The sequence below is a fragment of the Pituophis catenifer genome, unplaced genomic scaffold (genome assembly GCF_029215685.1).
Source record: "Pituophis catenifer annectens isolate HBS135680 unplaced genomic scaffold, rPitCat1.0.hap2 SCAF_6, whole genome shotgun sequence".
Classification (NCBI taxonomy): Eukaryota; Metazoa; Chordata; class Lepidosauria; order Squamata; family Colubridae; genus Pituophis; species Pituophis catenifer.
The window spans coordinates 71,049,832-71,062,827 of NW_027256886.1; the positions used below are offsets into that span (position 1 = coordinate 71,049,832).

At 37.9% G+C, this 12,996-nt stretch overlaps 1 protein-coding gene across 1 annotated transcript in view; it reads right to left on the reverse strand.

The window, feature by feature from the left end:
• The window catches only part of PCDH15 (protocadherin related 15), a 403,619-nt gene that overhangs the window by 206,266 nt on the left and 184,357 nt on the right, over positions 1-12,996 (reverse strand). Inside the window, exon 11 of the mRNA XM_070946499.1 lies at positions 9,845-10,051. Coding sequence (XP_070802600.1) covers positions 9,845-10,051 — 207 coding nt within the window. The remainder of the gene's footprint in view (positions 1-9,844; positions 10,052-12,996) is intronic.

Genomic DNA, 12,996 nt, shown 5'->3' on the forward strand with positions numbered 1-12,996 from the left:
GAATTGGAGGAAGATATTGGAAAATAAAACCCTATTCCCAGTTCACTGCTTTTAACCAAAATATGAGAGACAAACCTTTATTATTTTCTTCAGTAACTAACACTGATCATAACAGGTTTAGGACAATTTGGTAATTAACAATTATTTCTAGAACAAACCTAAAAAGCAAGGGGAGGTTGAAAACCTTTGCCATCTGCTATATGAACAGAAACATCAGACTATAGTAAAATACCTGCTTGATTTATTGACAATATATTCACTACGAAAGCCAATTGTGAACAACCTGAATTTTAATGCAACAATGGAAAAAAGGATAATTTCTGATTCAAAACGACCAGCTTTTATTGAAGGTCTTGAGAAAATTGCCAGCATGCTTAATGCAGTTGGAAAGCACAGTAGCTTTGAAATTTTGGCAATTGGTTTGGAGCTGTGGATTTTGCAATATATAACAAAAAGATTGTGATGTTAATTTTTATGGCTATGAATGATCTTTTTTAAAAAAAACCAAAAAGGGACCATATCATCTGGAGATACAAAGTACAAGAATGACAGTGATGGATCCCTCCAGTTTAATTCATATGATTTTCTGGTATATGAACAATCGCTACGGAATTGTTAAAAATATTGAAAAAACAATCAACCTGACAAATTGCCTTCAGTGTAGCATAGCTTGACAATCCATACTTTAACATTATAATCAAAGATGACGAGAAACAAAAGAATTAAAAATAAGCAAGTCAAACACCCTGCAGAAATAGTACATTTTTCTCTCTTCATTCCTGAATTTCATTCTTGACCTGATTTGTTCCAATTCTGTGCAGAATAGTTAACTCTACACCTCTGAATAAGTAACACAACCCTGTGCACCACAGAAATAGCAAGGGACAGTACTCCTGAAGTTAAATAGTATTTTCCCAGATAAAGGATACTGTGCTAACAGAAAACCATTGGGCTTCAAGGCAGTACAGAGAAATAAAGGACTGATTTAATACCATCAATTTTCAGACCAAGAGGCACAATATTGAGACTTCCTCTTTTCCAAAAATATTGCAATGATTTTTTTCTCTCTCTTCATGTAATCATATTTAATAATGGAATATTTTTACAATATTATTGTGAAGATGTTTAGCATGTCAGCTCATCTATTGATTAATTTGAAAATTGAGGTTTTTGAATGATCTGAAAAGAAATAATCCTTGATTTATAAACATTTAGCATTTAGCAAGCATTTGAAGTTACAATGGCACTGCAAAGAGTGACTTGTAAACAGTCCTCATACTTAGAACCATTGCAGCTTCCCATATGGTCACATGATCGAAATTGAGGTGGTGTGGCAAGCGACATGTATTTACAACGGTTGCAGCATCATAGATCATAAAAGTGATTGTCATTTGTGACCTACCCAACAAGCAAAGCCAATAGAGTCGGATTCATGTAATGACTGCATGATTTATTGAACAACTCCAGTGATTTGCTTTGCAGAAAGAGTAGCAAAATTGGGTGCAACTCACTTAACAACCACCTTGCAACAGAGTTCAATTGTGGTCCCAATTGCGGGTCATAAGTCAAGGACTACCTGTAATAGTGATTGCAATTAAATCTGAGTTGTAAAATCTTTCACTATCACTATAAAGGCAGAATATATATACACACACACACATATATACATACAGGTGAAACTTGAAAAATTAGAATATTATGCAAACATTCATTTATTTCAGTAATGCAACTTAAAAGGTGAAACTAATATATGAGATAGAGTCATTACATGCAAAGCGAGATAATTCAAGCCTTGATTTATCATAATTTTGATGATTGTGGTTTACAGCTCATGAAAACCCCAAATTTCACAATCTCAGAAAATTAGAATATTATATGAAATCAATAAAACAAGGATTGTACATAGAACAATATCAGACCTCAGAAAAGTATAAGCATGCATATGTACTCAGTACTTGGTTTGGGCCCCTTTTGCATCAATTACTGCCTCAATGCGGCGTGGCATGGATGCTATCAGCCTGTGGCACTGCTGAGGTGTTATGGAAGACCAGGATGCTTCAATAGCTGCCTTCAGCTCTTCTGCATTGTTCGGTCTCATGTCTCTCATCTTTCTCTTGGCAATGCCCCATAGATTCTCTATGGGGTTCAGGTCAGGCGAGTTTGCTGGCCAATCAAGCACAGTAATCCCATGGTCATTGAACCAGGTTTTGGTACTTTTGGCAGTGTGGGCAGATGTCTAAGTCTTGCTGGAAAATGAAGTTAGCATCCCCATAAAGCTCGTCTGCGGAAGGAAGCATGAAGTGCTCCAAAATCTCCTGGTAGATGGCTGTGTTGACCCTGGACTTAATGAAGCACAGTGGATCAACACCAGCAGATGACATGGCTCCCCAAATCAACACAGACTGTGGAAACTTCACACTGGACTTCAAGCATCTTGCAGTGTGTGCCTCTCCATTCTTCCTCCAGACTCTGGGTCCTTGGTTTCCAAATGATATGCAAAAGTTGCTCTCATCAGAAAAGAGGACTTTGGACCACTGCAACAGACCAGTTCTTTTTTTCTTTAGCCCAGGTAAGACGCTTCTGATGTTGTTTGTTGTTCAGGAGCGGCTTGACAAAGAATACAACATTTGAAGCCCATGTCCAGGATCCGTCTGTGTGTGGTGGCTCTTGATGCACTGACTCCAGCCTCTGTCCACTCCTTGTGAAAGTCTCCAAACTTTTGAATGGCCTTTTCCTGACAATCCTCTCCAGGCTGCAGTCATCCCTGCTGCTTGTGCACCTTCTTCTTCCACACTTTTCCCTTCCACATAACTTTCTATTAATGTGCTTTGATACAGCACTTTGGGAATATCCAACTTCTTTTGCAATTACCTTTTGAGGCTTTCCTTCCTTATGGAGGGTGTCAATGATGGTTTTCTGCTGCACAACTGTCAGGTCAGCAGTCTTTCCCATGATTCTGATTCCTACTGAACCAGACTGAGAGACTGAGAGACCATTTAAAGGCTCAGGAACCCTTTGCAGGTGTTATGGCTTAATTAGCTGATTAGAGTGGGCCTAGAATATTGAATCTTTTCACAATATTCTAATTTTCTGAGGTTGTGAATTTGGGATTTTCATGAGCTGTAAGCCATAATCATCAAAAGTATGACAAATCAAGGCTTGAACTATCTCGCTTTGCATGTAATGAGTCTATCTCATATATTAGTTTCACCTTTTAAGTTGCATTACTGAAATAAATGAACTTTTGCATGATATTCTAATTTTTCGAGTTTCACCTGTATATATATATAGTGTTTTTCTATCGAGACACCTGGTCTACCCCAACATGTGGGAGGGGGTATTCTGCTCCCTTTCACCTTTCAGCTCCAATTCAGGAGCCTTCAAGCAGTCGCATTCATGACAAACCATTTTATACCAAATTTATATTTTGCTGATAAAGAAATAATGGGAGAGTAGTATAGATCTATTTCAAGCTTTTTAGCTTTCATCAGCTAGCCATACCCTTACTTGGATTCGAACTTGGGCTTCCTGCATGCTAGACAGTTGAATTAACCTTCTGAGCCACAAGTTATCCTCCCTTCATCAGCTATACATATATATATATTTGTTTTTTGAGGTTTTCGCGGGTGTTTGTATGTAGGTCTTTGGTTAATCGGGTTTTCTCCCTCATAAAATTGGAAGTGTCTTGGCGACATTTTGACGAAATCTCATTCGTCATCTTCAGGCCGGTGTTTTTGGCTTTGTAGCACAAAGCCGAAAACACCAGCCTGAAGATGACGAATGAGACTTCGTCAAAACGTCGCCAAGACACTTCCAATTTTACGCGGGAGAAAACCCGATTAACCAAAGAACCTACATATCTATATCTATATCTATATCTATATATCTATATTTCTCTCTCTCTCTCTCTCTCTCTCTCTCTATATATATATATATATATATATATATATATATATATATATATGTGTGTGTGTGTGTGTGTGTGTGTGTGTATACATATACATACATACATACATACATACATACATACATACATATGTATATATATATATATATATATATATATATATATATATATATATATATATTGCTTTCTTTGTTGCATAGTAGTAATCTGTATTTTTACAGTGCAGGATTGGTAGCCCTAGTAATACAGACATACAGTATACTTCAGCAGTATAACCACAACACTGCAATCATATGGAAAGAACCAGCAATCAGGGAAAGAACTATATTCTTGATATATTGAGGATTTTCTCCCCCCATTGGCTCTCTTTTAAACATTAATCTTGAGATCAAGCAGTATTGCAGAAAAGACTGCTATATAAAGCATCTCTTCACATAAAGTAGAAGAGATGCTCAAAAGAGTACAGTATTACAAAATAGCCTAATAAAAATATAGCTTAAGTTGAAAAAAAAGTGCGGTGATTCCTGCATTTTGGCCAAATATATGTTTGTCTGAAACTTAGAAACACAGACGCAAAGAACAATCAAGAAAAATATTCACTCATGTTTCTACCGTTAGTTATAGAGGTAGGTTTTACTGCATTAAATGGTTCTTGCTCATAAGCATATTAAGTACCGTATACTTAAATACAAAATACATTTCTTTAAATTAGTTTTGTTAATTCTATTCTGGTTTTAATTTCTAATTTTAATTTTTAATTTCTGCTTAATTTTTCTTGATAGATGGACAACTATAGAAATTTGTTTAAGACGGTGTTTCCCTGAAAATAAGACCCTGTCTTATATTTTTTGAACCCCAAAATCAGCGTTTGGCCTTATTTTCGGGGAGGTATAATTATTTTGGAGCGCATGGAGCAAGATGGGACTCCTCTTGCTCTCTTACCTGATTTCCAGCTCTATGTTTAAATATTTTCGGCTTATTTTAGATGGGGAGGCTTATTTTAGCGCATATGCTCAAAAGCCCGATTGGGCTTATTATCAGGGGATGTCTTATTTTCAGGGAAACAGGGTAAGTAAAATAATAAATGAGAATTAACATGGCAAGCTGTAATCAGTTAGTTTGTATTTGTTGTATAGGAAAATGAAAGCTTTCACTTTTCATTTTTGAAAGTAGAGAATAAATTATTGTTTTGAACTTTGAAGACAATAGTAGAAAGGTAGCAAATGAGTAGAATATCAAATCTAGTTTTAGCTTTGAAACCAAATGATGAAATTTGCTTTAACAACAAGTAGTTTTCAAAGAAAGCACAAAGAATTGTGATAGTTTCAAACACTATTGTATAAAATAGCTTTTGTGTAAAAGAAAATTAATTTTTAAAAAAGCTTCATTAGGTAAAAGGTAAAAGTAACACAGCAAAAAGAAAGCACACTTAAAATACCTACAGGAATGGCACCTGATGGAATCTAAAAAGCAAAAATAAACAAATAAATAGAATAAGCAGAAGCACTTGCCTCTTAGTAATACATACTACCCAGTAAAATAATCTACTGAAATAAGAAAAAAAAAAGCTGGGTAATCAACATTCATCATGAGAACTTTTAGACATCTTGGTAAAAAGTTACAACTATGGGTTGAAATGAAACTATTATATCAAACACTAAATTTATCTTAATAGCTTTCTACTATATGATTGAAGGACTGGGACTCATGATTTTGTATTTTCTGCTAATGTGCTGCTTGCCCCGTTGAATTATTTGTCTCAATTTTAATTTACAACCAAATGCTAGTTCTCAGATGGCTAAAAGAAAGGAAAAAACTTAGAGTATAAGACGTGAAAATTTAGGTGCGTCTTATACACCGAATGTAGCCACGCCCACCCACTGGCCCCCACCCTTTGGCCTCTGCCTCCAGCAGTTACCTCCTTGCAAGCAAACAGCAAGAAAAAACAGCTCCTTTCAGTTTCAATACAACCTAATTAGCACAATTTGATTGGATCGGCCTCCCAACTCTCAGCTGATTTGCTCTCAGCTGTTTTGTGCAGGGCTCTGCTGCTTGCTGCAAAGAGGTAAATTGCTGGAGCAGATTTTTTTTTTCCTTGTGCTAATCAACCTATGCTGAAAACGAAAATGAAAGTAAAGCAGTCTGTTTGCTGCAACGAAGCAAAATTGCGCAGAGGCAGTGGGAGATTTCTTTTTCTTCTTTTCCTCACCAAAAAAGGTAGACGTGTTTTAAACTCCAGTGCATCTTATACTCTGAAAAATACAGTAGGTGTATTAAGTCATTTTCCCTTAAATTATGTATCAGGCGTTTCATTGTTTTTTATTATATTGGGCCTTTTGGTTTATCCAGAATTTATTCTGAAGCTAATTGAGATGAGTTAAAGATGACTGTGGACTTTCAATTATTCATTTCAATTATTGCATCTTAAACAGCATGACTATGAATGTGGGCTGATATTCATTGCGTAAAGTCTCACACATGATCTTCCTTCCTTGCTTGTGAGTGGTACTTGTTTTTAATAAGTTAGATCTCACACACTTTGTAAAGAAATCAGCATGTGGTGTACAATGGAGACTTGCTGGATTAGCTAATGTGCTTGAAGAGGCTGTGTAGCATTTAGCATACCGATTTAGATTTTGAGCAGGGTAGTTACTAACATTTACAAATAATCCACTTTTCTCAAGCCCACACTGTGATTCCTTTGTCATTGTGAAATTTCAACAGGGAAACCTAATGTCAATAGTATCGAAATTGCAAATTGAATTGATTCCCCAAAGGAAACTGGAAATTCTGAATTAATTTTCTGAACAAACATGAATTGTGAAGTTTATTTATTTATTTATTTATTATTCAAATTTCTATACCGCCCTTCTCCTTTCGGACTCAGGGCGGTGAACAGCCAAAATAAAAACATCTATACATAACATCACAGTTAAAAATAAAGATAAAATAATTTATAAATTTAGCCCGTAATTTAAAACTTGTCAATTTAAAATCAATATTAAAATTTTAAAACTAACCCTAAAATCAAGACAGACCGGCTAACTGAAAAAAATAAGTTTTTAGGGCCCGACGAAAAGTCCGGAGGTCGGAGATCACTCGTATCTCTGGGGGTAGATTGTTACATAGGGTAGGTGCCACCACAGAGAAGGCTCTCCTCCTGGGGGTCGCCAGCCGGCATTGTCTGGCCTACGGCACCCTGAGGAGGCCCTCTCTGTGGGAGCGAACTGGCCGGTGGGAGGCTATTGGTGGCAGAAGGCGGTCCCGTAATTACCCTGGCCCTAAGCCATGGAGCGCTTTAAAGGTGATCACCAACACCTTGAAGCGCACCTGGAAGTCCACCGGAAGCCAATGCAGCTCGCGCAGGAGAGGAGTCACATGGGAGCGCCCCGTCGCTCCCATAATCCCCCGCGCGGCCACATTCTGCACCAGTTGGAGCCTCTGGGTGTACCCCAAGGGGAGCCCCATGTAGAGAGCGTTACAATAGTCCAGACAAGAAGTGACGAATGCTTGAGTGACCGTGCGTAGGGAGTCCCGGTCCAGAAAGGGGTGCAACTGGCGTATCAGGCGAACCTGACAAAAAGCTCCCCCGGCCACGGCTGTCATATGCCCTTCTAAAAACAGCCACGCATCCAGGAGGACACCCAAGTTGCGTGCCCTCTCCGTGGGGGCCAATGATTCACCCCCAATAACCAGCGATGGCGTCAGCTGGCTATACCGGGATGCCGGCAGCCACAGCCACTTGGTCTTGGAAGGGTTGAGTCGAAGCCTGTTTCTCCCCATCCAGACCCGCACAGCTTCCAGGCACTGGGACATCACTTCCAAGGCATCATTGGGATGGTCTGGGGTGGAAGTTGGGTAAGATTGATTATTCAAATGGGATTAATGAGTTATATGGATTGGAGAAGCTCTGCATTGCCATGAGAGTGCATATTCTTAAAAAGAAAAAAAAAAGGGGGGGACCAATTTAGCATACAATTAAAGGAACAAAGGGTCTATGTCGGGGTGGGTTCTACTTACCTTTACTACCGGTTCGCAATGGGATCGCATGTGCATACTCACTTCGCAGGAATGGGAGTGGGGAGGGAATGGGGATTTTGCAGTATCCTTCCCCTGGAGTGGGGTGGGAATGGAGATTTTGTGCTATCCTTCCCCTGCCACACCTCACCAAGCCACACCCACAGAACCAGTAGTAAAAAAAATTGGATTTCACCACTGGGCAAGGGATATAAAAATCTCTAGGATATGTTGCTGAGAATCCACTGGGAAATTTTGATCCATTTGTATTGCTGAATGGATCTGCTGTTAGGGTTGTACACTTTTTTTTGCTTGTACATTGTTGCTTTATTCTGATACTATGAGCCTCCCCAGAGTTGATTGGATCTGGGCAGTGTCTAAGTAGAATAGAATAAATAAATACATTTAATGTACAGATGCACGATAATCTAAGAAGATATGCACAAAGCAAAAAGCGCAGCCAAGACTGTCTGCAGATCAGTTAGGGATTAAAACATGAGAAGAGTAGCTTTTCTCATTACTGAAAGATAAGATGTATCATATTTATCAATGGGAAGAGGAGTTCTTCCCCCACCCCGATAATTACCTGAGATTTAAAGAGGTAATCCTGCGTGGCTAAGAAGAATAAAATACATTGTGGGCTTCTGAAAGGCATCAGCATTTTTGAAGATTAGCTGTGCGTGCTGAATTTTAACAATTTTTTCTAACCCCTAAACTTGATTTCCCTTAATTTTCTTTCCTTCTCTCTTCTATTATCACTTCTTCCTCTTTTTCTCCCCTTTGTCTTCTAGTGCAGTTATCCTTCTTCCAGTGGTGAAATTCAATTTTTTTTACTACCGGTTCTGTGGGCGTAGCTTGGTGGGCGTGGTATGGCTTGGTGGACGTGGCAGGATTAGGTTTAGGGTTAGGGTTCCCACTCCAGGGGAAGGATATTGCAAAATCTCCATTCCCACCCCACTCCAGGGGAAGGATACTGCAAGATCCCCATTCCCTCCCCACTCCCATTCTCGCGAAGTGAGTGTGCGTGTGTGATCCTGTTGCGAACCGGTAGTAATATGTTTACTTCATAACTTTTAAAAGTATAGCAAATTATTATCATCAGATTATACGCCATGTATGAAATCATGTTCTATTTTTAATTCACACAGAATTTCAACTTTTTTTTCTCAGAGTAGAAACCATTTCATTTTTCTTTTGAATATTAAAAAGATAATATTGGATGGATATTTGGAGTTACCAAAATGTCTTAGGTCTATCTTCCTTCTGTTAAACCTTTCTTTCTGCATGAATTTGTTTAGTGGCTTGAGGGAGGCCACTGAATGAGGCCAAATTAAAACTAATTGGGGCAGGGGTGAAATCTACTTACCTTCCTTAACGGTTCGGAAGCGCACATGCCGCGCACAAACTTGCACATGCGTAATACCTTCTGCACATGCACAGAAGATAAAAAACACATTACTTCCTGGTTAAAACCAGGAAGTAATGACACCCAAGCGGGTGGGCGGAGCTTTGCTCCACCATCGCTACCGGATCGTTGAACCACCGGGCAAGATCGCTACTGGATCAGGTGATCTGTTCTGATCCAGGAGCATTTCACCCCTGAATTGGGGCCCATAATCCATATTATTTTAATTCCACTGTAGGCGAAATCTAGTTCAATTGCTGAAACCTCTAGGGAAAATTTAATGTGTTTGGAATACAATGTATTGTGTTTGGAATACATCCTAGACACAAATGATTAACATGAAAAATTTAATAGAAGGATAAATCATTAATAACTGGTTCTCAAACTTCTGAAATATTCAGGGTTTTTTTTTTCTTTTTCATGTTACATGCAGCATGGAGAATAAATAGAATTTAACATTTGTAATATCTGTTGCATATCCCCAAAAGCACAAATTGGTAAAATCAAATACAAACCTCTTCAACATCATTATCTAAAGCTATGATCTGCAGTGGAGATGTCAAGTTCTGGTTATCAGAAATAGTTGTACCGACAGGGGAAGATTCAGAAATAAAACCTTCATATGTTGATTTGGTGAAGAAAGGTTTCTGATTGTTTTCATCTAAAACTTCAATATGCAGATTAGCAAAGGCTGGGAGAGGATGGCCATTGTCTTGTTCAGCCTGCAAAAGCAAAAAGTTAATATGCTATAAATTTCTGCTGTCAGTTTTTAAACATTAATTGGTTTTATTTTTGTATTTTAGAGTGGAGATACATTTTACTGACTTGTTTGTGTTTCTTTCTAACCGCAGCTGGATTATATGTAGCAAAGCTAGATGCCAGCAATTCATCACATATTGATGAATTACTAGAAGCAAGTCACAAACTATATAGACTTTTTTTTTTTTTTCTAAATGAAAGTCTCTCATTGACTCATAAAAATAAACATTACACCCAGGACAGTCATATTAAAATTGCACTACAAATGTATCACAAAACTGCACGGTTCATTAGGAAATAGGTAGGTAAGTCTGCACACAGGTGAAGGTTTTCTCTGGGGTAATCTGTGGAAGTGAAAATTAAAAAAAGAAAGAAAAGAAAGGCAGGATAAAAAGTCTACTAACTTTTGAAATTTGGTGATTGAAAAAAAAAAAAAACCCTCCTGAGAATACAATCAACAGTGAATAAAACAAACAAACAGATCATAGAACAAATCAGTTCAGAGTTCTCACTTAATGCATGAGTGATCAGTTTCAAAATGTCATATTTTGGACAAATTATGCAAAGAATTGTCTCTCTTTCAAAATCCATAAGGCTGGGAAAAGTGGAACCAGAAAGAAGAGGATGATTAGCAACAAATAGACTCAGTTATAGTGATTATGTATGCACCATTGGAAAGAGATCTTTCAGGAGAAAAATCTGTGTGGTCACTAACAATCAACAACATTAGGTAACTCAATTTTTGTTCTAAGTTTTATATACTTATGTCCAAAACCTATGCAAAAATGGCTATATTCATCACAAACTCTGATTTTGTGACCACAATTTACAAAAGTTCCATATCTATACAGACAAAAAGACCTTTTTAAGCAGTTAGAGCAGGGGTCAGCAACCTGTGGCTCTGGAGCCACATGTGGCTCTTTTATACCTCTGCTGCGGCTCCCTGTCACTGGTTGGTGCCACAGTTTTGAGAGGAGCTTCCAGTTGGGGGGGGAAAGCATGGCATGCCAGGAGGGGCGGATTTTCCGGTTGGCTCCACAATTGATATGGCTTTTGGTTAGGACAGGTAGAGGAAAAAGGACACCGCACTAGGAGAAGCCTCTATGGTGGGGGAACCAGACTTCCGGTCGGCTCCAGAATTGAACGGGGGCTTCCAGTTAGGACCTTTGTGGCTCTTTGAGGGTTTAAAGTTGCCGACACCTGAGTTAGAGAAAATAGGTATTTCCTATTTAATTTAGGCTTAAGGAATTCAGAAAACACACTTTTTACCCAGGAACAAAAACTAATTGATATTTGTTACGCAGTGTAATTTGATGGCACATATACCTCATCAATCAATTGGATAGATTTGTGTGGATGGATATGGATGTTTAAACTTTTTAAAGCTGTTGTAATTTAAAAGTTCTCATTCCATTAATTACAAGTGCATTTTAAAAAACAAACACATTTGGCAATAAAGATTATCAGAAGTCAAACAAAACTAAGCATTTCTAAACAAGGGAATTATGTATTTGTTCAACTTTTTCTTTTGTTCATAAGTAAACAACTGATTTTTTTTCCCCTTGAAAAGAGTTTTCAAAAATATCAAAGCAATAAAAGCCAGTTGCTTTGTTCTTTAAAACCAGCATTTTTTTTTTCTTGGCGGCAAATAAACACCAATCCCTTTGATAATACATGTACAGATATAAAAGATGCAATTACAGCAAAAGTCCAGAGCTTTAGATGAACTATTATTCTGCCTTTTGCTTCAAAGTGAATGAATAAATCTATTCAGAAGGGATCAGTGTAAGAATTAGAATTTACAAAGAGGATTCTGAATATGAATATTTGATTCTCCTACATTTTTTCAAGATAACATATGTCTCAGTTCTATAAATGAGGTATCAATAAAATACATATTTTTGAGGGGCTTTGGAATTGGAAACCTCACTTAATTTTGAAACTACTTAATAGAGCACGGGTAGCAATAGCATTTAGACTTATATATCGTCCTACGCAGGGGTCTCCAACCTTGGCAACTTTAAGCCTGGAGGTCTTCAACTCCCAGAATTCCCCAGCCAGCAAAGATGGCTGAGGAATTCTGGCAGTTGAAGTCTGCCAGGCTTAAAGTTGCCAAGGTTGGAGACCCCTGCCCTATAGCACTGAATAGCACTCTCTGGGTGGTTTACAATGTATAAGCATTATTTGCATACTAGCCCCTACAATTTTACAATCTTGGAAAGATGGAAGGCTGAGTCAACCTTGACCCCATCACGATCAAACTCCAGGCTGGGGGTTTGCTTGCAATATTGTACTTTAGCCATTGATTCAGCAAGGATAGGACCAATGCATTTGGCAATTTTGTCCACAGATTAAGCATTCCATGAGATTCTTTGAGATTAATGGCAGCCAGAGAAACCCAGTTCCACCAATAATGTCACTGTTCTGGAGGTGTTTAAAGTCACTTGGTAATTTTTGGGACTGCTAGAGAGCAAGGGGAAGCATCTCTACAAAAGAACTGCCAGTGTCAATTATATACTGGACTTTTTCACATTTATTTCCTAAATAAAAATTACCATCTTCCCTATTTGACTTGGTAGGTTTTTTTTTTTATTAGATTAAGAAAAGGTCATCATCATCATCATCATCATCATCATCATCATCATCATCATCTTGGATTAGTAGAATGTCCAAGCCATGTAGAAAACTGATGAAAAGATATAGTATCTGGACAGCTCAAGGTTAGTTTGGCTACCATTGAAGGAATAGAGGAGAGTAGTGAGACAATGATGGTTCTAACTCTGCAAAGAATTCTGACAGATTAGCAGATATCTGAGGACTTTTGAAAGAATATTCTGTTCTTTGGTGGATGATAGGTGGCTGGACATGTTGAATACTGGGAACATCCTAGACAACTTTAAATCCAAAA